Source organism: Saccopteryx leptura, chromosome 4, assembly GCF_036850995.1.
Source record: "Saccopteryx leptura isolate mSacLep1 chromosome 4, mSacLep1_pri_phased_curated, whole genome shotgun sequence".
Lineage (NCBI taxonomy): Eukaryota > Metazoa > Chordata > Mammalia > Chiroptera > Emballonuridae > Saccopteryx > Saccopteryx leptura.
This window is the reverse complement of record NC_089506.1, coordinates 119,882,675-119,906,760: the sequence shown is the minus strand read 5'-3', so window position 1 is coordinate 119,906,760 and position 24,086 is coordinate 119,882,675. Positions and strand designations below refer to the sequence as shown.

Sequence of the window (24,086 nt, the reverse complement as noted above, 5' to 3'; positions counted from 1 at the left end):
AATCAGGCCATTGCCCAATTTGGGAAATGTTGCTTGCGAGCTTGGGAGAAAACTGAATCTAAGGGACAAGTGGCTGCCTCTTTTCAAAAGGTATTGCAAGGACCAAAGGAGCTCTATACTGAATTCATTGCCTGGCTCCAGGAGGCTATTAAAAAAACAAATTACTGCCTGACCAGGCGGTGGTGCAGTGGATAGAGCGTCAGACTGGGATGCGGAGGACCCAGGTTCGAGATCTCAAGGTCACCAGCTTGAGCACAGGCTCATCTGGTTTAAGCAAAGCTCACCCACCAGCTTGGACCCAAGGTCGCTGGCTTGAGCAAGGGGTTACTCGGTCTGCTGTAGCCCCACGGTCAAGGCACATATGAGAAAGCAATCAATGAACAACTAAGGTGTCGCAACGAAAAACTAATGATTGATGCTTCTCATCTCTCCGTTCCTGTCTGTCTGTCCCTCTCTCTGACTCTCTCTCTGTCTCTGTATAAAAAAAAAAAAATCTTAAAAACAAAAATTACCAATGTTGAAGCTGTTGAAACTTTACTCCAACTATTAGCATTTGAAAATGCTAACCGCCCCTGGCCGGTTGGCTCAGCGGTAGAGCGTCGGCCTGGCGTGCGGGGGACCCAAGTTCAATTCCCGGCCAGGGCACATAGGAGAAGCGCCCATCTGCTTCTCCACCCCCCCCCTCCTTCCTCTCTGTCTCTCTCTTCCCCTCCCGCAGCCAAGGCTCCATTGGAGCAAAAATGGCCGGGGCGCTGGGGATGGCTCCTTGGCCTCTGCCCCGGGCGCTAGAGTGGCTCTGGTCGCGGCAGAGCGACGCCCCTGGTGGGCGTGCCGGGAGTCTGTCTGACTGTCTCTCCCGGTTTCCAGCTTCAGAAAAATACAAAAAAAAAAAAAAAAAAAATCAAAGAAAAAAAAAAAAAAGAAAATGCTAACCAAGATTGCCAAAAGGCTATTGGCCCAATGAAAGGAAAATTAGATTTAAATGGATACATTAAAATATGCCAAGGAGTTGGTACTGAGAGTTACAGGTGAATATGATGGCTCAAACTATAGCAGGATTAAAGTTAAACTCAAAATTTCCAGGAAAATGCTATAATTGTGGCAAGTTAGGACATACTAAAAAGAATTGTAATAAAAAAGGCAATAAGAGTAACTCCTCAGCAAAAATGAGGGAATGAGGGAAGAAAGCCGCCCAGAATATGCCCACGTTGTAGGAAAGATAACCATTGGTTTAGTAAACTTTAGCCAATGCCATTCTCAATATCATAAAAATGGAACACTGTTTCAGGGAAACTACCAGCGGGGCATGTTCCCATAGGGAGCATACCCAGTGCAGCAGGAAGCTTCCGAACTTCCTCAGGAGTAATACTCTGCAGTGTCCTGGAATTATCCCCAGCCACAGCAGGGAGTGCAGCAATAGATGTTACGACCATAGAGAGCATTCTTTTAACCCCTGGACAGGACCCTGTAAAGGTTAAGACTGGTTTATGTGGACCACTACCTCCTAATACAGTGGGACTTTTGCTAGGACGTTCCAGTTTAACATCAAAAGGAGCCCAAGTTCACACTGGAGTTATTGACAGTGACTATACTGGGGAAATGATAGTCCTGATGTCTTCCTCAATCCCATGGAAGGCAGATCCTGGAGAACGGATTGCTCAATTTTTATTGTTGCCCTATATTCCAACTGGGTCAAGTCAGGTCTGTGGCTTACAAGGATTTGGGAGTTCTGGACAAGCAGGTGTCTTTTTAACAGAAAAAAAATTAGACGAATGTCCTACCTGTGAAATTACAAAATAAAAAATTTAAGAGTCTAATTGATATAGAGGCAGATATATCCGTTATCAGTATTAATTCTTAGCCTTGCAATTGGCCCCTTCAACAAGAGGCCGATATCTCTGTAATTGGCCTATGTACTGCAAGAGGTTTAAAGCAAAATATTAACATATACTCTTGCTCTGGACCAGATGGTCAGTCTGCGACATTATATCCCTATGTTGCAGAACTTCCTATCAAACTTTGGGGAAGAGATCTTTTAGAACAACGGCAAGCAGAAATTCATATTCCCACTCTCCCACAGCACAGCAAACAAAGCCAAAATATTATGAAGCAGCAAGGATGTATTCCGGGGAGTGGCACTGGTAAACATCAAGGCATTACAGTACTTTTAGCTGCAGGCAATGCTACAGCTGACAAACTGGTTATAACTGCTTTTACAGAGGCAAGAACAGTTTCATGACTTGACTCATGTTAATGCTACAGGACTCTGTGCTAGATTCCAGTTGTCTTGGAAACAGGCTAAAGACATTGTACACACGTGTCCTAAATGTCAAATTATTAATTCCAAACCATCACATCCTGAGATTAATACCTGATGCTTGGAACCAAATCACATTTGGCAGATGAATGTGACGCTCATTCCATCTTTTGGTAAACAATCACGGTCCAAAGGTTTATTGGAATGCTAATTGCTGCTATCATGCTTACTACTATTGCAGCAGTATCAGGAGTAGCCTTACAACAAAGTATCCAAACTACTGAATTTATAAAAAAATGGCATGAAAATGCTAGTTTAGCATGGGGAAGTCAAATTCACATCGATCAAGAAATCAACACACTCCTAGTAGATTTAGAAAATGCGGTGTTGCTGCTCAGGGAAGAATTACTAACTGGAAAGATACAGTTTAACCTGACCAGGTGGTGGTGCAGTGGAGCAGTGGGTAGAGTGTCAGACTGGGACATGGAGGACCCAGGTTCGAAACCCCGTGCTGGCTTGAGTGTGGGCTCACCTGGTTTGAGCAAGACTCACCAGCTTGAGCCCAAGGTTGCTGCCTTGAGCAAAGGGTCACTCGGTCTGCTGTAGCCCCCCCCCCCCCCAAGGCACATATGAGAAAGCAATCAATGAACAACTAAGGTGCCACAATGAAGAACGGCTTCTCATCTCTCTCCCTTCCCGCCTGTCTGTCCCTATCTGTCCCTCTCTTGGTCTCTCTGTCACACACACAAAAATACAGTTTAAACTTCATTTTGACTGAAATCACAGCTCAAAATGAGACTCTTACTTCTTGGAATAGTGTCTGGCATTATAATCTTAGTTTAGACATTACAGCTTCAAGCTGATGTTTTTAACATGCAAAATGCAGGCCCTGGCTGGTTGGCTCAGTGGTAGAGCGTCGGCCTGGCGTGTGGAAGTCCTGGGTTTGATTCCTGGCCAGGGCACACAGGAGAGGCGCCCATCTGCTTCTCCACCCCTCCCCCTCTCCTTCCTCTCTGTCTCTCTCTTCCCCTCCCGCAGCTGAAGCTGCATTGGAGCAAAAGTTGGCCTGGGCGCTGGGGATGGCTCCATGGCCTCTGCCTCAGGCGCTAGAGTGGCTCTGGTCGCAACAGAGCGATGCCCCGGAGGGGCAGAGCATTGCCCCCTGGTGGGCGTGCCGGATGGATCCTGGTCGGGTGCATGCGGGAGTCTGTCTGACTGCCTCCCCGTTTCCAGCTTCAGAAAAATACAAGAAAAAAAAACAAAAAACAAAACAAAAAAACCCCATGCAAAATGCAGTTACAACTTTTATCAGCTTCTAACCTGTGTGGCATTGCTGATGGTCTGCAAATCCTTTAAACAAATGTTACAAAAACAAAAAGGGGAAGGATCCCCAGCAACTCAATTGTATAAAGCATTGTTTATTCTTAATTTTTTGAATTATCCACCTTCTTTGCCCTCCACAGCCGTGGATCAACATTACTCTACTTCTTCCTTATCTTTGGTTTCAGAACATCTACTCATATGGTGGCAGGATCTGGTGACCAATCTTTGGGCAATGGGACAACTGTTAACCTGGGGATGGAGTTTTGCTTGTATCTCACCTTCTACAGGAGAAGCCCCACTTTGGGTACCCTCTATGACCTGGAACTCCCAAACATGCAGATGGAGGGACTAACCCTCCAGACCACCAACTAAGAAGGCACCTCTCCAACCTGGAGCAGATAAAACATCTGTGCCAAAAAAGCAGAGAAACAATTGCAGCAGAAAACTTTGGTGACAGCCCCTAATATGATGGTTGCAGTTTTTGCTCTTCTTGCAGTAGCTTTCTCACATTCTTGCAACAAACCCTCCAACAATTAATACAGAAGGAGGCTGCAAAAACTGTTTACATGGCTATACAAAAACATAAAGGGGGATATGTAGGAAAATGGCTGGGAATTAGACTGTTGTCCTGAGACAAATCTTGGTGTGGACTTTGGAATGCCAAGTCCTGCGGGGGGAGGGGGGATGTCGGGGTTGGGGTGCAGCTTCTCAGGCAAGCACTGATAAGATTGTTTAAAGGAAGCAGCTGATCCCTATAGCCTTTTCCTGCATACCTGAAAGCTATTAGTTAATCATCTTTCTCTGCACCTGAATTCTAGATTAATTTGACTCAGGCTCTGCTAGTTTGCTTGATGAGCAAAGACACCAATAAATACGATGAGGCTGCAGAGATCTGGGCTCTCAGTCCTAGAGGCTGGGAGTCCCCTGTACCCATCCTTTCTCTATGCTGTGTCTTGTGTGTGTTTTTTCTTAAGTCCAGCAGTGCCTTCCTTTCGTGTACCCCCATTGCCGAGCTGGTTGCAGCATCTTCCCCTCTCCATCTCTAAAAGAAAAAAGAATTAAGCCCTGGCCGGATAACTTGGTTGGTTGGAGTGTTGTTCTGGAGTGCACAGGTTGCTGGTTTGATTCCTGGGTCAGGGCACATACAGGAGCAGCTTGATGTTCCTGTCTCTCTCCATCTCTCAAAAAAATATTATCTTTTGATTGATTTTAGAGAGAGAGGGACAGAGAAACAGGGATCTCTTCCTGTTTGTGCCCTGACTGGGGATTGAACTCAACCTTTGTGTGTTAGAATGATGCTTAACCAACTGAGCTATCCAGCCAGGGCCCAGCTCTCTCCTTTTCTACTCTATTCAGATGAAGGAGACAGCATGGCCTGTGGTGGTACAGTGGGTAGAGCGTTGACCTGGAATACTGAGGTCGTGGGTTTGAAACCCTGGGCTTGCCTGGTTAAGGCACATACAACAAGCAACCAATGAACTAGAGTGAAGCAACTATGAGTTGGCACTTATTTCCCCTAACCTTGTCTTCTCTTTCTGTAAAATCAATAAAAAAAATTTAAAGATAGAGGAGACAGGACTTGGTAAAATGTGTCCAAGCTTTTCCTCTTCAAGTCACAAACTGTGGATTGTGGCCAAGCACAGACCTGGAGGGGAGCAGAAAGGCAGTGAAGATCTTCAGGATCAGACTTTAAAACTGGAAGAGGCTTTAGCTTATCCAGGCCAAACTCCTTTTAAAATTCCAGAGATGGTGAACAATTTCCCCAAAATCACACAGGAAGTTGTAGCGGAGTCAAACACAAACTCAGGTCTCTACTACCCAGCCAAGAGCCCTTTGCTTTGCCTCTGCACTACTTTCTTTGGCCATGAGGGAACATTCATGGCGGGATCATGGAGAAGACGGGATATCCCTAAGGATGCTTACTCACTGTCAGCTGGACACGTGGAGGAGGAAGTCTAGAGTCGGGTCATGCAAATAAAATCAATCCTCTTGATAAGGTTTTCTTGTTGGAGCCTGGTTGAGCCTGAATCAACAAACAAGGTCCTGGGCGTGAGCAGCCCCTGCCAAGCTGGGAGAATTGAAGTGAGGGAGGGGGACTTATTCTAGGTCTATTTTCCTGCTTCATTAGTTCACAGGGTTTATAACCTGCTGCAGGAAACATTTTTGTGTATAATTCAAACAAACAGTTTTTCTGTTCCCTTGGTATCGTGCTGGGACAAGCCTGGGCTGATGACAGCCAGTCTCCACCTTCTGATGACCTCAAGGAAGGGCACCAGCAAAAAGGGTGTGAGGAACTCTGATCTTCAGGCCACAGACACAGGCCAATGGGGCCCAGCCAGCTACTTAACCCCAGGGCTCACACTTCTGACACAGCAGGGAAAAGAGGACGGCAGGAGAGGGAGTAAAAGGGCTTCTGTTGCAAAGTAGCTCTATTTTCACAGAAGTTTTTGGCCCTGCCTAGCAATCCTTATCCTCCCTGGTCAAATGTCTGGCTTCCCCAACCCGAGCATTAATCTTCCTGCCTGGAGCAGGCTCAGCTGCATGTGTGGGGGCCCCTCAGACTTCACTGATTCTATGACCGAATCAGGTGCTCCCCTGATTCTCTGCACAGACGCCAAGACAGGTATTCCACCCAATATTTAATCAGTCCAAACCTGCAACCAGGCCAAGTCCTCAGCTTGGCCCTCCACTCTGCAGGCTACAACTCATTCCCTTACAAGGCCCTTTTTCCTAAGGTTCTAATCAGCAGGAGGCCCAAAAACCTGTGCTGGGGGCAGCCCTAAGGGCAAGGGTTGGGTCAGTGGGAGGAAGGGTTTAGGAGAACAGGTGAGCTCTTTGGAACTGTCTGGAAGTCAGAGAAGGACAAAGTGATCATATTGGAGGTATCCAGGATGGTCTTGATGGTATGGTGTTTTGTAGAAGTAGTCGGCAGTCAGGTGAGCCAACTTGGCCATGACAGACCCAAGCAGGGCTCAGACTTACCTTCCTGGGCCCCAAGTATCCTGGTGCCCAAGGAAAAACCAGGAGGACCCGCTCCTGGATTTTGCTCATGGGAAGGAACCCTGAGTCTTTGAAGGCCAAACTCCAGGGTCCCAGTGCCTGGCTGAGTTGTGTAGAGCCTGGATGGCCTCTGGGCAGCACTTCACCTGGTGAAGCAGCCGGATATCCTATTCCTGGGCTAAGACAGTGGTCACTCACTGACTTCAGGGCTCAGATGCTTGTCACATACATGATCCTGGGGCTCAGACGCTAGTCACATACATGATTTCAGTGCACAGCTGCTTCTCAGAACTGTTTGTGCCCTCCACTGTGAGGGCCTGCTGCGGGGCAGCCTCTGTGATGGCTGTTTCTCCTTCGGCCTGCCTGCCCTGCCTCTCCTTCTTCCGAAGGGCACAGAAGCTGCCACCCATGAAGAGGGCAGCTGAGATGAGGAAGAAGCTTGACATGTAGAAAACGTAGCTGAAATTGTTGCCGGTGTTGTCCAGGAGAAACCCTGAAGGACAGAGAGCAAGTTAGGCCACTGCTGAGGGCTACCAGCCTCCCACTAAATTGTGTGCTCTGTGAGAGCAGGGACTTTATTTTTATCTCTGGTTTATCCCCAGTACTAGGAATTGTGGCTGGCATCTAGTAGGCACTCAATAAATAGTTGTTAAGTGGGGAACGAAGAGAGGAAACTCTAAACCTACTCTGGCCCAGGCAGAGAGAGAGTCCTCTGGCCGAAGAGCACATAAGGCCAGGTCTCTCTTATCCTGGTGGCAGAAAGCTGAGAAGACAAAGGCCAGTGGAGTCTGGAATATCTGTGTGGTCATGTCCTGTGGCCCCCTGACCTCATACCTCCTCCTGGAGAGCTCTCTCTACTTGCCGGCTTAGGGAAAACCCTTGGAAACTGCACACGTGGGGGAAGAATCCTGTTATCTTACTGTAATAACCTCAGCCACATGATGTCTGTTGACTGCCCCCCAGCACCAGAGACTTCACAAACCTCTATTGCTCTGGTTGTCACACCTCTCCTGTGGGGCTCTGCTTCCTTATCAGTGTTTCCCTCCCAGCACAAATCACCACTGTGACCACAAATACGTCTCTGCTTTCATCCCCCACTCTTCCATCAGAAGGGACATCTTTGTATCCAGCCTTGTGTACCCAGTGACTGGCACAGGCCAATCAATGGTTATGGCATGTGCTCTTTTCTGCATTTTGCAGATGACACACTGTGGCTCAGAGAAGGTAAATGACTCACTGGAATACTACAGGCTGGAAGTGGGAGAACCAGAATGTTAATACGAGCAAATCCATGTGGATTATTCACTCTGTGCCTCCTTTTTGCTGAACTCTTTACTGTGTAACTTGTGACCCTCACAACGAACCTATCAGGTAGATTCTATTATTCTCACTTATTCTGCTTGCTGAGAAAGCAGAAATACAGAGGAAGACAACAGACTCAGATAAATCTGGTATAGAACCCTTATTTTTAAACTGTTCATACTGAGTGCCAGCTGGGGAACAGGCTGTAGCCAGTCTCTTGGGGTGCTTGGAAAAATCACAGATCTCAAGTCCCTACCCCTGAGATGATGGATGGGGCCCAAATCTACCAGACTATTCCCTTTGCCCCACCCCTTTAACCCTCCCTCACAAGCCACACCCTTGAACACCTGGTCCTCCCTCTGGTCCTTACCAGCCAGTGGGGGAGAGATGAGGATGGAGAAGCTCTCCAGGATGGTGCAGAGGCCCAGGGCCCTGGAGAACCGATCCATGGGGACAACATCCATGAGGACCTGGAAGAACAGGGCACCAACTATGCTCATGGACACGCTGTACACCAGGCAGTAACCCACCAGCACTCGGAAGTTGGCCGACACTGTGCACACCAGGTTGGTGAGCCCATTGAGCAGGACTGCTAGGCTGAAGAGGTACTTGCGGTAGCTGCTGAAGTCCCGCCGGCCAGCCACCAGCCCAGCCATGGGACGCAGGAAAATGTTGCTAAAGCCAATAATGGAGATAAGCAGGGCCGCTCTCTGCTCGTCCACCCCATGCCGCATGGCATATGGCACCAGAAAGACATGTGGCAGCGGGAAACCGACAATCATCCACGTGACACCCAGCGTGAACACTCGGTAGCCTGCATTGTGCCACAGGATGTCGAAGGCCAAGTGGCGCAGGATGGCCTGACCACATGCTGCCAGGCAGCCAGGCGCAGGTGTCTTGGTAGGTGAAGAAGGGCCTTCTTTGGTTTCAGGGGTCACACTGTGGGCCACGGGCCTCAGGATGGCTCCACAGACACAGCAGTGGAGGAACACTCCGCCGAAGACAAGGAATGTGCCCCTCCAGCCCAGGTCCTCCAGGAGGTAGCGGGAGAGCAGGGGCCAGAGTGTAATGCCCAGGGAGACGCCCACCGAGGCCAGCGCATTGGCCAGCGCCCTTCGACGGGTGAAATAGAATCCCAGGACAGTGATGGTCGACTGGAAGCTGAAGCATAAGCCCAGGCCTGTGGTGGAAGAGGGAAGACCAGCTGCAGGTACTCTGGGGCCTCCCATTGCAGTGGGGGATCACAGCGTCATGTCCCATGTCTGCTCTCTTTCCCTTCTAGCCCAGACCCACTTCCAGGTCCTCAGGGTTTACGATGAAATCAGCTCGCCTTGCCATCTCCCTAGGAGCATACTGCCCTTCAGATCTGCCCTCCCAAGGCTGTCAGAGGCACACCTGGCCCCTTGGCACAGCACCCATGTGATCTTTAAAAACTTAAGTCTCTCCCCTGCTTAACACCTTCCAGAGACTTCCCATCACACCTAGGAAAAAAAGCCAAAATATTTACTTTTCCTGGAAAGCTCTGCATGGTCTGGCTCCTGGCCACATCTCGGGTGCCATCTCAGGCTACTCTCCTGTCACTCACCACGATGCAGCCACATCAGTTTCCTTCTCTTCTGGACACCAAGCTCAGGACATTTGCTGTTTTGGTTCCCTCTACCCGGAACATACTTTTCCTGAACTTACCTCTCCTGACTCAGCTCAGATGCCACCTCCTCACCCACTCTTTGCCTGCCCTGCAAGGCTGAACCTTCTGGAGAGAAAGCTCACAACCACCCATGACCACTGGCCCAGGCATGCCTTGGGTTGCCCAAGATGCCAATGTGGATCCCTCTTCTGTTTATTCCTTCTCCTCCTAGGTGGCCCCTGGGCTTTCTTCCTCTTTACACTCCACACCTCACCCCTCTTCACTCATGGCTGACAACCTGCCTTCCTGCCTGAGACAGTGGACAGTGTGTACTCCCAGTGAAGGCCAGCCCTGAATCTTGTCCACTCAAAGGACATCCCTCCAGCAATATCTCTCTCTGTCCTGCATCATCCATTTTCTCCTCTTTTCTAGATCATTCACCTTCATTGTTATTTCTACCATTAAAAGAAAACAGAATCCTCTCTTGACCCCATATCCTCTTCTGGGTCCTGGCCCGTTTTTCTGCTCCCCTTACACTGAAGTTTCTTGAAAGTTTTGATTATCTCAGCTGTTTTCAATTTCCCTCCTCCTGTTCTCTGTTGAAACTGTTCCAATCAGACTTTCACCCCACCTCTGCTCTAGAATTGCTCTTACCGAGGCCACCAGCCTCTATATTGCCAAAGCCAAACAGTCTAATCTCCATTCAGTCTGACCAATCAGCAGCTGACACAGTACATCACTCCCTCTTCCTCTCAAACTTGATTCATTTGCTTTCCTGAGAAACCCCACCCTCTCTTGGCTCTCCTACTTCTCTGTCACTTTTTCCTGCCTAGACCTCTAAACACTGGAGTGTCCTGGGGCTCAGTTCTCCCTCGTTTCCTTAGTGACAGCAAGTGATACCTCATCTCAAGATTTGAATACCAGCCATCTCATGATGTCCTAATTGCTCGCTGTAGCTCAGGGCTTCTTTCTGGATATGTCCAAATCCGAGTTTCGCCTCTTCCTGCAAACCTGCCCCTCCCCTCATTTCCCATGGGTAGTGGCCACTTCATTTTTTTTCCAGTGGCTCTGGGCAAAAAGGTCTGGTGTCCACCTTCTTGCTCTTGGGACATTAGGTCACCCTGAACTCTTCTCTGCACTTCATGTGCTTAGTTCCCTATAGTGTATTCTTAATACACCGGCTACCAGTGTAACGTTTTACAAATAGTGGTCAGATTATGTCACTCACTTGGATGCCTGATTATGATTATGTCACTCACTTCAAATGGCTTCCCCTCTCACTACAACTGAACCCCCATCCAGTCTCCAATGCTTGTGCACACCCCTCACCCCTCTATCCTACTGGCCACTGCACTGCTCCTTGAAAACTCAAGGCCTTTGCACTTGCTCTTCCCCCACAGAGCTTAGGGGCAGACTCCTTCCATTAGGTCTCTGCCCAAACATCACCTTCCCTGCAAGGCCTTCTCTGCCCGCCTTTTTTTTATTTTTTATTAGTGACAGAGAAACAGAGAGGGGGACAGGTAGTGACAGACAGGTAGGAAGGGAGAGAGATGAGAAGCATCAATTCTTTGTTGCAATACCTTAGTTGTTCATTGATTGCTTTCTCATATGTGCCTTGACCAGGGGACTACAGCAGAGCAAGAGACCCCTTGCTCAAGCCAGTGACCTTGGGCTCAAGCCAGCGACCTTGGGCTTCAAGCCAGTGACCTTTGAGTTCAAGTCAGTGATCATGGGTCATCTCTATGATCCCATGCTCAAGCCGGCAACCCCACACTCAAGCCGATGAGCCCGCACTCAAGCTGGATGAACCCACACTCAAGCTGGTGACCTTGAGAATTCGAACCTAGGCCCTTTGCATCCCAGTCTGGTGTTCTATCCACTGTGCCACCACCTGGTCAGGTTCTGCTTGCCTTCTTAAAAACAACAATCTCTTCCCCAACCCTTAGTATGGGTATTCTAGATATTCTATCTTTGTATTTGTTTAATCTCTGCCCATCATCACTACCCTCAGCCAGGACACTATTACATCAGCTGTCCTGTTTTCACATGCTCTTGTCATAATCAGACATAACCCTTCTTATTTATCTTATCTCTTCATTGTCCTTTTCCCTCATGGACTCCCTCACATAAGCAGCCCCAGAGATTAGTAGTTTTGCCTGCCCTGTTCACTTGCACCAGGCACTTTTTAGTAGGCGCCCAGTAATTCTCAAAATGGAATGACAATCACCTGTGAAGAATCCTGCGGCAAAGTAGAGCTGGGTAAGGGTGCGGCAGAAGGAGCTGGCCACCATGCCCAGGCTGGCCAGCACCCCCCCCAGCATCACTGTCACTCGGCAGCCAAAGCGTCCCACCAGGATGCTGCACAGGGGTCCTGTGGGGTGGAGGCAGGAGAGGCAGGGATGAGAAGCCAGCCAGAAGTGGCAACTGGAATGAGGAGGTCTGGAGGGAGGAGGAGAGTGAGACTGGGAGGGGGTTCCAGTAGAAACTAGCCAGGAGGCTTAAAGGACATAAACTCTGGAGCCTGCAGTCCTGGATTCTGATGCCCACATTGCCGCAGACTGGCCACATGGCCTGAGCAAGGTGATCCCTCCGTCTGTTTCCTCCTCTGCAGAATGAGGGCTCTGACCAGGTGTAAGGTAAGGTGCTGCAAATGTTCAGTTTGACCCAGACAAAGATCCCCAGAGGTGCAGACCAAGCACCTTCACTGCACTGACCTGAGGTGCTTCCAGGTGGGTGAAACAGGACTGGCTCGTGACCTGGGTGAACACTCTTCACTGGGGGGCTGTCTCTGAGGGGGGGGGGGTCCTGCATCTAAATCGTGGTGAGCACCCCCAGTCCCTGTTCCTTCCCCATCCTGAATGACTGGCCACAGCTCTCCCTCCATCCTCCCACTTGTCTAGGGTGGCAGTGGGGGCCCTGGGCCACTCTGTACCCCCTTGTACTGGCCTCTGGAGAAAACTGGGTGAAGTACCTCTCTCCTTCCCCATCACCTCCAGTCACTACCAGAGTCCAGCACTCTGATGTTTGGCTCCTGTTGGAGAGGGTCCAGTTTTCTTCCACTCCATCCCCACCCTGAGTGGTTTTCTCTAGGCCCAGCCCCAGAGGAGTAGAAACAAGTCAGTCCTGGCTGGCTGCTCCTCAAGGCCTTGCAAGGTCCCATTCACCGAGTGCCCTGCCCATACATGTAATGGAGTTTCAGGGGAAGTGTGTATGTGCACAGTGTGTGTGTGTGTGTGTGTGTGTGTGTGTGTGTGTGTGTGTGTTTGCGGTGGAGAGGGGATGCGTGGGTGTGAGGCAGTATAAGGTTGGGAGTGAAAGAGGAAGTGAGTACAGCTGTAGAGGGAGCGACAGGCTTTGGAGTGGAGGAGTGGATAGGACCACTGATCCACACATCTCTACTACCATCATATATTTTTTTTAATTTTAATTCTATTTATTCATTTTAGAGAAGAGAGAGAGAGAGAGAGAGAGAGAGAGAGAGAGAAAGAGAAGGGGGTAAGAGCAGGAAGCATCAACTCCCATATGTGTCTTGACAGGGCAAGCCCAGGGTTTTGAACCGGCAACCTCAGTGTTCCAAGTTGATGCTTTATCCACTGCGCCACCACAAGTCAGGCTCTACTACCACCATATTTTAACCTGACTTAAGGAAAGTTGATATTGGGGAAAGCCCTGAGTCATTGAGTTGGGAATCGGCTGGGACATGTTCCAGCTTAGCCAAGATAGCTGAGGGTGCTGGGGTGGGGCGCTGGGAGGCAAGGCATTTCTTTGGCAGGGGTGCTCCTTCTGCCCTGATCTCACTCTGCAACCTTGGGCAGGCCCTGTACTTTGCACCTGCATGCTTTCCTCATCTGTAAAATGTGTGGGAGCAGGGGACACTTTGGATCAATGATACTATACAGTTTAAAATTTCCGTCATACTCGCTCTGGCTTGGTAGCTCAGTTGGTTAGAATATTGTTCCAATATGCCAAGGTTGTGGGTGCAGTCTCCCATCGGGCACATGCAAAAACCAATGAATAAATGCATAAATAAGTGGAACAACACACTGTTTCTCTCTCTCCCTCCCTCCCTCCCTCCCTCCCTCCCTCCCTCCCTCCCTCCCTCCCTCCCTCCTTCCCTCCTTCCCTCCCTCCTTTCCTCTTGCTCTCTAAAATCAATAAATAGCCTGACCTCTGGTAGCGCAGTGGATAAAGCGTCGACCTGGAAATGCTGAGGTCACCGGTTCGAAACCCTGGGCTTGCCTGGTCAGGCACATATGGGAGTTGATGCTTCCAGCTCCTCCCCCCTTCTCTCTCTCTGTCTCTCTCCCTCCTCTCTAAAAAAAATAAAATAAAATAAAATAAATTTTAAAAAAATTAAAAAAAAATTCAAGTGAGAAGAGGGGTGATAGATAGATTCCTGCATGCACCCTAACTGAGATCCACCCAGTAAGTCCCATTTGGGGCCAATGCTTGAATCAACTGAGCTATGCTCAGCGCCTGGGGCTGACACTTGAGCCAACTGAGCCACTGGCTGCAGGAGGGAAAGAGGGACAGAAGGGGGAAATGGAGGGGGAGAGAAGCAGATGGTTGCTTCTCATGTGTGCCCTGACTGGAGATTGAACCCAGGGCATCCCTACCAATGTTCTATCCACTGACCCAACTGGCCAGGGCCAAAAATTTTTTTAATAATAAAAATAAAACTTCTATCACACTCTGAATGAGCATGGGCTAAAAAGGTGTGTATATATGAGACAAACAGATAGGAGTGCCAAGCTGACTGAGATATTGAAGAGCCTGCTAGGGGGCAGTGAGTCCACCCAGTAAGCCCCATTACTGGGGAATGGGGGTCCCCACTGGATGCCCGGCTCCCAGCCTCTGGCCTAGACCCTTCTCTGGCTGTGTGGAAGGAACCACGCAGGAAAGGAAACCTGTCTGGAAGTGAGATTCCCACTTCTGCACCAACTTGCAGGTAAAAATGTCATGCAGTCTGAGCCAGGCTTGGCCTTTCCCCTTGCCTTGAGCCCAAGCCCTGGGTGATAGGTAGAGGTCATTTGAGCAAGGGTGGCACTTATTGCAGTGTGACCTCCCTCCTAGTTGGAGGGGAGGAACTGAAAGAACAAGCAGGCTACTGGTGCCAAGTGGAGGAAGTGGCAGGAGGTAGGCAGGGAGATGGGGTCAGCTAAAGCAAGCACACCCTCACATGGGGAGACCCATCAGACCACTCCAGTCGACCAAGCTCCCCTAAAGGCCACTGTCTGTGTAATCTCCCTAGAGAGCAACCAGAACTGAGCCCAAGACTGCTGTGGAGAACCCTCCTGGGCAGCTCCTGACCTTCCCCTATGGCTGGGGTCAGGGTGAGCTGGTCACAATCCTGGAGGAGCCAAGAAGAAAATGAGGCAGACTGCCTTCCCTTCATCTCCCCAGCCCTTGCAACTCCCCCTCTGCTTCCTGGTGAGAGATGGGGCTCTTGCTCTGTCTTCATCTTGCTTCTGGTATCTTCAAAGAGTGCCCTTTCCCATCCTGAAGCCCCTGACAAACGTCTCCAAATACAAACCATTCACACCTGCTTACATTTCCCTAGTTCTCAACACTTGTCGAGTGTTATGTCATCTCTATGATCCCATGTGGGAGGTGGACAGGGTGCTGGGTGTTACCCCCATATTGCAGGGGAAGAAACTAAGGTTCAGAGTGATCTTGCAGCTGGACCCCAGGCCGTTCCTCCTGCATTCTGTGCTGGGCATAGCACTCCTACCATATGGCTCCATCCTTCTTCAGTGGCCACTGAGATGACTGGCTTTGCATCTTAGGCATTTCTCTGCCTTTACCCCAGCCCAGCCCAGCCCAGCCCAGCTCAGCCCAGCCCAGCCCAGAGGGATTCCAGCCCGAGGAGCAGGCCTTGCTGAAATCAGGTGAAGCCTTAGAAAATCACCTGGGAGACAAAGCCTGTGACCTCTGAGAAGGGCCCAAGAGGTCAGGAAGGTTGTGGGTTTTTCTTATCCCTCCCGGGGCCCCTCCTCAGGCTGCTTACCCCCTGCATGGAGCATGGCTGTCAGGATGGAGGGGAACCAGGAAGTCTCGCTGTTGCTGGCCTGGAACTCACGCTGTAGCTCAGTGAAGAAGATGCCGATGCACGTGGGAAAGCCCAGGGTGAGGCCCTGGGTCACCATGGAGGATAGCAGGACCACCCAGGCCCAGCAGCCCTCCGCGTGCTCCAGGGCCTGGGGCATCCTTTAATGGGAGCGCTGTCACAGCCTTGCTGCTACTGCTACCAGTTCCTGGGCTGCCTGGGGAGGGGACAGAATGAAGCTTCCAGCCCTCCCCCGGCTCACCTGCCACCTTTCCCGGGCAGCTGAAACCGTCCCTTCCTCTTGCCTCAGCACCAGGTATCAGAGGCGCACCACTCTGGGAGGTGGCCAGAGGCCCATGAGCTGGCCTTGGCATCTCCTTTCACCCACTTGCCAGAGCCGGCCTGACAGGAAGGTCAGTCAGGTGAAGGGGCAGTGGGACAGGACAAGTGCGTGGAGTTCTTTCTAGTCTAACATCACTTGGTGGTCAGTAGGTAGAACTTTCTGGCCCGGTCTTGGGTCCTACACACAGCAAGCACTCAGTAATTGTTTATAGAATGGAGGTTTCTAGGGCCAGTGCATTCCCACTGACCCCAAACACGCACACAGACACACATACACACATTTTCATTCATAACCAGACCGCCTGTACCCAAACACAGACTTTTTGTTGTTGTTGTTGTTTGTTTTTTTTTTTTTTTTACAGAGACAGAGCGAGAGTCAGAGAGAGGGATAGATAGGGACAGACAGACAGGAACGCAGAGAGATGAGAAGCATCAATCATCAGTTTTTCGTTGTGGCACTTTAGTGATTGCTTTCTCATATGTGCCTTGACCGTGGGCCTTCAGCAGACCTTGGGTCCAAGCTGGTGAGCTCTGCTCAAGCCAGATGAGCCCGCACTCAAGCTGGCGACCTCGGGGGTCTCGAACCTGGGTCCTCCGCATCCCAGTCCGATGCTCTATCCACTGTGCCATGACCTGGTTAGGCCAAACACAGACTTTTGTAATGCCACATTAACAGCAAAATTCAATCAGTGCTGTTGTAAAGGCCAAGGAGAGTAAGCTGGTGCTGGATGCAGCAAAGAAGTATACAGAGCAGCTTAAGAAGGGCAGCAAGGCCCTGGCTGGTTGGCTCAGTGGTAGAGCGTCGGCCTGGTGTGCGGGGGACCCGGGTTCGATTCCCGGCCAGGGCACATAGGAGAAGCGCCCATTTGCTTCTCCACCCCCCCCTCCTCTCTATCTCTCTCTTCCCCTCCTGCAGCTAAGGCTCCATTGGAGCAAAGATGGCCCAGGCGCTGGGGATGGCTCCTTGGCCTCTGCCCCAGGCGCTAGAGTGGCTCTGGTGGCAGCAGAGCGACGCCCCGGAGGGGCAGAGCATCGCCCCCTGGTGGGCAGAGCGTCGCCCCTGGTGGGTGTGCCGGGTGGATCCCGGTCGGGCGCATGCGGGAGTCTGTCTGACTGTCTCTCCCCGTTTCCAGCTTCAGAAAAATACAAAAAAAAAAAAAAAAAAGAAGGGCAGCAAACAAGCAGCTTTCTGGGGGGAGTCCTCTGAAAGCACCCTACAATGCTCCTTTTACAGAGTCATGGCCAGGAGTCAACCATTCTGAATAATGCAAGGGCTTCTCTGAGCACCCCCCACATACAATACACACACAAATACATTCATAGTCACACATTAATACACATCAAGACACCCCCCCCCCCCCCACACATACACATGTAGACACACACTCAACTAGACAGTTCAGGCAAGCCCAGAGGCATACAAAGGCACAGAGATACACGCTGCAGACATATAGACAGACACACACACACTGTCCTGTCTTTGGCTCAGTCCTCTCTCAGTTCCTTTCTACCACCAGGCCACTCCCCCTCATCACAGAAGCTTTAACCAGACCTTGAAGCCCCAAGTGCCCCTCCCCAAATGCAGAATCTTTTTCCAGACCCCTTTCTCCATCCTGGCTCTCTGTCACCTGTGCTCAGGGCTCCAGCTTCCGCAGACAACGGGAGCAACTTTCCACCTCCAAGAAACCAAGGGTACCATGAGCTATTGTTCCCACAGCCTCCCTCCTTTTAGGCCCAGGTCCAGGGAAGATCCATGGAAACTCAGGAAACTCTCAGAAATATGAAACCCAGCAGCCCACACCTTTCCCCCAAGCCCAGGAGCTTTCAAATAGCACCTAAGTAGCTAGATCCACCCTGAAATGATTCCTTCACATGCTCCAGTCCCTTCTTAGGTTATAGCCCTGCCAAAGTGAGTATCTCATTTATCCCAGCCTCAAGGTAGGGTGTGTGTGAGAGAGACCTTGAGCCCTGTGTGGGCTCCTGTATGTGACACGGGCCCTGGAGATCCCTTCAGCGCCAATTCTCTTGGCCCAGCTCCAGGCTCGGGCAAATCGCAGATACGGCATATCCAGCACACTGGCTCTTGCCCCTTCCAGGATTTCTGTTCCCTCAGCAAATGAAAAGGCCACCAATGCCACCTGATCCTCTCTATGGTGAACTGAATGTCAAGTCTCCACACCCTTTTCTGTAGCTCACCCCTCCTCCCTGATACATCCTGGCCTCTCAACCTTCTGAGACCTGCCACTTGCCTGTCTTCCTCTCAGAAAGGCCACCAGCCCTCCTCTGCTGCCCTCACTTCCTCTTGCTCTTAACTCCACTGCTGCCCTACCCCTGGCTCTCCCAAGCTTCAGCACCCTGATAGTTTCCCTTCAGAGCAACACACTGTCACTGACCAAGAGGTGGCAAAGAGGAGGGGAGACTGGAGAAGAGATGTGGGGTTCTCTCCCTGGCTCTTGTCCCTCTTGTTCATACTGGTCCTGCCCCTCTGTGGAGAGCTCTCTTTATTGCCTTTCTTAGCAGTTACTTCTCTGGGCAGTACCTTTGGGGACTTTGTCCAGGATTCTGACCTTCACTCTGGACCCACTTTCCCTCCTGAAACTTTGGATGGGGCTGGCTCTTCACAGCTTCTCCTACCTGGAGCCTCATGGGACAATCAGAGCCTAGGAAACCACTAAGCACCTTTGCCCTCTCTTCACTTGCAGTATCCCAGGTCTGGGGACCCCTGGCGTCCTTCTGGAAACTCCCCTACAGACCTAGTCTTTTTGGAGAGGAGAGGACCATCCCTTCCCACAACCCAGCAACTTCTAGGCCACACACAGAGCTTTTATGTCTAGTTGATCTTTCAGCCCCTTCCCCCCACTAGCTACCCCCCCTCCACTAGCTATCTCCCCCCCCCCCCCCTAAACTTGGCTACAGTGGTGGTTCCTCTGAAATCCTTAGCCAGAGAAAAATCTGATTGGTCCTTCAAGATTCAGCCCTGGCAGTACTCCTAGGAAGCTACCCAGACACCCATCCTTCCTTTCCCTTTTTTCTCTCCTTAATGGTTTTCACACCACATTGGAGTAGTTCAATCCTTTATTTATCTTGTCCCCCGTCCCTACTCCCCCCTCTTCTACACTATAAGTAAGGACCTTTTCACATACTCCCACCCAGCCTCTGGCAGAACACAAAAAATAATATTAATGTGACCTACCTGTGTTTCCCAAAAGGCAGGCAAGCCCAGGACCAAGGGTGATCCTGTTCCCTGGCAGGCAGGTCCATTCTAGAAGACTTGAGCAGAGCAGAGAAGAGGTGTGGTCGGGGGCTTCAGTTTTGCCCTTGTCCCAGTAGGGAAGTAGTCTTTCCTTTGTACTGGGAACCATGAGTCTCGATCGCTGCCTGGTGTGTGGTTGGGGCAAGGAGGGAGATGTGGCTGGAGACACCTCACCCTCACTTCCTGGGACTGGAGGTGAGCCGATTTCCACAGGAGCTGCCCACCTCAGTCCTCAAGGACACCCCCCCCCCCGTGCCTACTACCTAGAGTGAGACCATCTTCATGCTCAAGTGACAATGCTAAGATGACATTTCTTGTCCTATCATCACACAGCCCCTCAGGCTGTTTTTAGGGCTTCCCATCTGATGACAGAAGAGTTGCTAGGCCCTCAGAATCATTTTCCTGCCCTTCTGAGTTTGCAAGTATGGTCAAAAGGGTGAGCAGATGCTCTCATGTGAGGGTTTGGGGTTACCCGGATGGTGTGCAGAGAGGCCTCCTCCTCTCTCTTCCTCTTCCCTGAAAGGAGGAGCCGCAAGCTCCAGTGCAGCAAAAGGATGGGCAGCCCCAGGCAGACCCTGAGACACTCTCCCTCATCAGCCTACATACATACATATCAGGCAGGAACCTGGCCTTGGAGCCCGGGACACAGAACAGGTGGCAGCAGGGCTCCCCACTGGGCCAGGAGAGCTGCAAGCAGGAGAGCTGCAAGAGCCAGCTTGTACTGAGGTTCCGGGCTGACAAGCCCTCAAACCCCTGCACCTGGCAGGGGCCCGGGAAGGAAGGCGGTAGTTCTACAGGTCGGTGAGCCAGGGCAAGTCACCCTCTCCCCTCTCGGCCCCTGCACGTGCCTCACATTTTCCACAGGGGCCGGTTGACCACGGCCAGGAAGGGGGATGGGATAAGCAACAGAAATTCATGACCTCTTGTCACCCTGGGTCGTGTCCCTGCCGTCCGGGATCTAGTTTCCACTGGGCCTCCCACCCTCTTCTGGACGGATCTCCTCTGGGTGGGGCTTTGGGACGTCCAGGCAGCGCCCGGGTTCGGATTTCAGGCCTGGCCTTGGGTGGTGCTCGTCCCCTCACTCCCCAGGCTTTGGAGAGGCACCCTCAGGCGCGGGGGTCCCCAACCATTCGAGGCTGGGGCAGCCCAGGACATGGGACAAAAAGATTTTTCCAGATCCTCACTCCTGAGAGGCGGGAGGGGCCCAGGAGGCCCAGAGCGGGGCGGGTCTGCCACGCTCTGACGGGGACCCCGGTGATAGGACGCCTTGGGGGCCGTGGGGGAACCGAGGAGCCCGCTTACCGGCTCGCACGGGCCCAGCGTACTGGCAGCTTCACTCCCGCCGAGCGCGGCTTCCTGCGACCCGGCCCTCCTGCGGTGGAGGTGCAGGACGCCGGGACGGGCTGCGGGGACCGGCCTGGCACCGCGGCAGGGGAAGGGCGGGCCGCAGGGCGCCGGTGGGTGGGACCACCTCGGAGCAGCCTGGGAGTGTGGGGAAGGAGGCCTTGCCTCGAGGTGGGAAGGCGTGGCGGGGCGTGCCCAGGGCCAGCACCCCTTATGTGAATGGCTTGGTCCGGTCCCCTCCTCTGAATGGCTTGTACCGTCCAGTGGCCAGGCCGAAGGCCGGCTCGGCGGGTTCATTTGAATTAATTAGCATATGATTTGCATAGACCATAGGCTCATTCTCCAAAGTCCCAGGTTCCAGGGCTCCAGGAGTGGGAGGGAGAAAGTGTGTGCTTCAGAGACTCCGTTTGCCAGAGGGAATGGGGTAAGAAGCCAGGGTGGAAGATCCTTTCTTTGGAGTCTTTAGCTGCACAGGGTCCTTCCAATGAAAGCCTAGAGCTTTGAGGGCCACACCCAAAGGAACCCAGGCAGAACAGAGGGGAGACACCTCAGTCCTGGGAGATGTTCAGAAGCTTCCCACCTCGTCTGAATGAACCCCCTGGAAGCCACAGGTGCCTCCACCTTCCCCAACCTGCTAGCCTTGATATGTATTGTTTAAAATGTATTCAGTAACTACAGAGTTGCAGTAATTAGGACAGTGCGGTACTAGCATAAGGATAGACATGTAGATCAATGCAAGAGAATTGGAAATAAACCCTTCCATTTTGATTTTTCACAAGAGTGCTGGGACAATCTAATGTGGGAAGAATAGTCTTTTCAGCAATGGTGCTGATCAACTGGATAACCACATGTGAAAGAATGAGGTTGGACTTTTATATTACATCATTTAAAGGGGGGGGAAAAGGCCTGACTTGGGGTGGCACAGTGGATAAAGTGTCAACCTGAAATGCTGAGGTCGCCTGTTGGAAACCCTGGACTTGCCCAGTCAAGGCACATACGAGAAGAGAGGAGCAACAATGAGTTGATGCTTCCTCCCCACCCGACCCCTGCCACCTCTCTCTCTCTTTCTCCCTCCTCTCTCTTAAAATCAATAAATAAAAGAATCATAGATGGAAATGTGAGAACCAGAACCATAAAACTCTTAGAAGAAAACATAGGAGTAAATTTTCATGACCTTGGATTATTTTATTATTTTTTTTATTGATTGATTTTTAGAGAGAGGAGAAATACAGAGAAAGAGAGAGAGAGAGAGAAGAGGAAGAGCAGGAGGCATCAACTCATTGTAGTTGCTTCCTGTATGTGCCTTGACCAGGCAAGCCCAGGGTTTCAAATTGGTGACCTTGGTTTCAGGTTGACGTTTTATCCACTGTGCCACCACAGGTCAGGTGTGACCTTGGATTATTAAAGGGATTCTTAGATATGACACCAAAAGCACAAGCGACAAAGGAAAAAACACATAAATTGGACATCATTAAAATAAACTCTTGTGCACCAAAGGACACCATCAAGAAAGTGAAAAGAGAACTCAGAATGAAAGAAAAGATTTGCAAATCATACATCTGATAAAGGACTTGTATTGGGAACTCTTACAACTCAACAATAAAAGACAACCCATTAAAAATGGGCAAAGGATCTAAGTAGACATTTCTGCAAAGAAAATACACAATTAGCCAGCATGAAAATATGCTCATTATTACTTATCAGGGAAATTATATAGGAGACACTTGTGTTAAGTTGTAAGGCATATCTTAGACATAATCGTCTCTGTGCTTGTGGTTCATTTGTTTGCCAACTATTTCAGTATGGGGTTGGCTCTGACATGGGAGGGTGTTCAGTTTAACTTGAAGGTCTCTGGATAATAACATTGGGAGGAGGGAATGGGATCTGTTAAGACTTACGTTATGGTCCTATAGGGAAAATCCCAGACCTTTGGAGGTCCTGTGTGGGGGACAGAGAGGATAGACTTAGAGGTCTGCATCATCTTGGCACTCCTTATCTCAGCCTAGCCAGGTGCTGTGAGTGGCAGAACTATACTGGGTACTCAGAACAGGCTGGATGCAGCCTTCCACCCCCTCCCTGGGCTCTCTGGCAGGACCCAGGGACTCCATACCCAGAGACTTCCTGGAGGACCCTGTGCTCTCTGAAAAAATCAAGCAGGGAGGCTTCCCAGGATCCCATTGTCCTCTAGGAAGCCCCATCCTAATCTTCAATCTATACTTCATCAAGATAAAATTAATGACACCCCCTCTACCTTCCTGGACTCTGAGTGCCTTTCCAGAACCTAGGTCTGGGTTATGGTCACTGTATTGCTGTGGCACTTAGAGCCAGGGCCTTCCCCAGCCTTCCTTTGTGACTCTGTCCCCTAAGGGCAAGTCTCAGTACCCAGCCCAGTCACCAGACCCAGTTTTGTTAGGGCACATGACAGTTGCCAGTGAGGGGTGGGTGACCGGGAGCCTAGAGTGGGAGGGGTCATTATACATAGATAAGGGAACTGAGGTATCTTCTCAAAGAGAGAGGGAGGCACTTGTTCAAAACCATACATCTTTAGAAATTAGCAGTGAATAATTGTAGTTAATAGCATAGTTGCCATACGTTAGTTATAACCACCACCATCACATTCTGTTGTAGTCCACAGGAGATCTTTGTACATGTATGGTTATGCTCTGTTCCTGGAACACTCTGTTCTGATGATCCTTGTTTACCTGGTTGGCCCCTGGTTGGCCTGCAGGTGTTAGCTTAAAAGCCCCTTCCTCCAGGAAGGCCTCCGAGATCTCCTAAATTGAGGCATTAATCCTGCTAAGTATTGTGTGACTCCCCCACTAAGCTCCCTACAGCTTAAGAGCTTTTTTTCCCCATTGATCAATGCTTCCTAGCACTTAGCAAAGTAAATAATAATAACTATAAAAATAAGGGTCAACCTATGTGAAGCACAGTTCTAAGTGCTGTCCAGGTACTGACACATTGGCTGAAAGAATGGAGTATGCTCACCGAAGTCATTTACCCATCCCTGGGTCTTAACATCCCAATCCCAGGGTCTGGGGTCCTTTCAAAATATTTAATTCAAAGCTTCAGGATGGGGTTATGGTCCCTGTGTCTCTCGCTCTAGCTCTTGGCCCCTACTGTGACCCTCTGGTGTCCCTGGCATAGCCAGAGTGCCTTCTGCTGGGACAATGGGGACAAGGTCTGTTCCTACTCTCCCTGATGATACTGGCAGCTGGGTCCCTCAGCGCCTTCCTGTTTGCAGCCTCTTTCTTTCTTCTCCAGCTCCAGGAAAGCTTCTCCATTCTTTCTCCATGTCACTCACCTCTGCCTGTTTGCCCAGGGCAGGTGGAAGCTTGTCGGCTGGCCCCAGAGGTCTTGGCTGTGCCACTTGGAAATAGCTGGCTATTTCCTCCAAGACCCTTTGAACTCAGATCTAATGGGCACAGTCTGTCCCAGGGCTGGCCATAAATGCTGGCTTTGATATTGGGGGGTTCACTACTCCCACCCTCACTCTACTCCTGATCTCTCTCATATAGGGGCAGCAGATTGCTTAATGCTGAGACTAGTCTGGGGAGAAGGACAAGAGAAACTGCAGGGTGGCCTCATACCC

General features: G+C 50.7%; 1 protein-coding gene across 3 annotated transcripts; it reads right to left on the bottom strand.

The window, feature by feature from the left end:
• Positions 1–3,483: 3,483 nt before the first annotated feature.
• On the bottom strand, positions 3,484–20,662 carry SLC16A5 (solute carrier family 16 member 5). Of its 3 annotated transcripts, none has more exons than XM_066381161.1 (6): positions 20,453–20,656; positions 19,091–19,275; positions 15,517–15,772; positions 11,737–11,880; positions 8,253–9,062; positions 3,484–7,073 (listed from the first exon to the last, which is right to left on the bottom strand). In XM_066381161.1, the coding sequence occupies exons 3-6, from the start codon at positions 15,713–15,715 to the stop codon at positions 6,823–6,825; spliced, it is 1,404 nt and encodes a 467-aa protein (XP_066237258.1). In that variant the 5' UTR covers positions 15,716–15,772; positions 19,091–19,275; positions 20,453–20,656; the 3' UTR covers positions 3,484–6,822. The 3 variants fall into 3 exon arrangements, with proteins under 3 accessions (XP_066237258.1, XP_066237257.1, XP_066237259.1); XM_066381160.1 differs by having other exon boundaries at positions 19,091–19,167; XM_066381162.1 differs by lacking the exon at positions 11,737–11,880 and having other exon boundaries at positions 19,091–19,167; positions 20,453–20,662.
• Positions 20,663–24,086: the final 3,424 nt, after the last annotated feature.

What these genes read in the sequence shown, in the direction of transcription:
- SLC16A5 (XM_066381161.1), bottom strand. Translation starts at nt 15,715, where the DNA reads ATGCCCCAGGCCCTGGAGCACGCGGAGGGCTGCTGGGCCTGGGTGGTC. An exon ending in TGCCGCAGGATTCTTCACAG is followed by an intron (nt 9,063 to 11,736) that starts GTGATTGTCATT and finishes CTTCCACCACAG; the next exon opens with GCCTGGGCTTATGCTTCAGC. An exon ending in CATCTCTCCCCCACTGGCTG is followed by an intron (nt 7,074 to 8,252) that starts GTAAGGACCAGA and finishes TCTGTCCTTCAG; the next exon opens with GGTTTCTCCTGGACAACACC.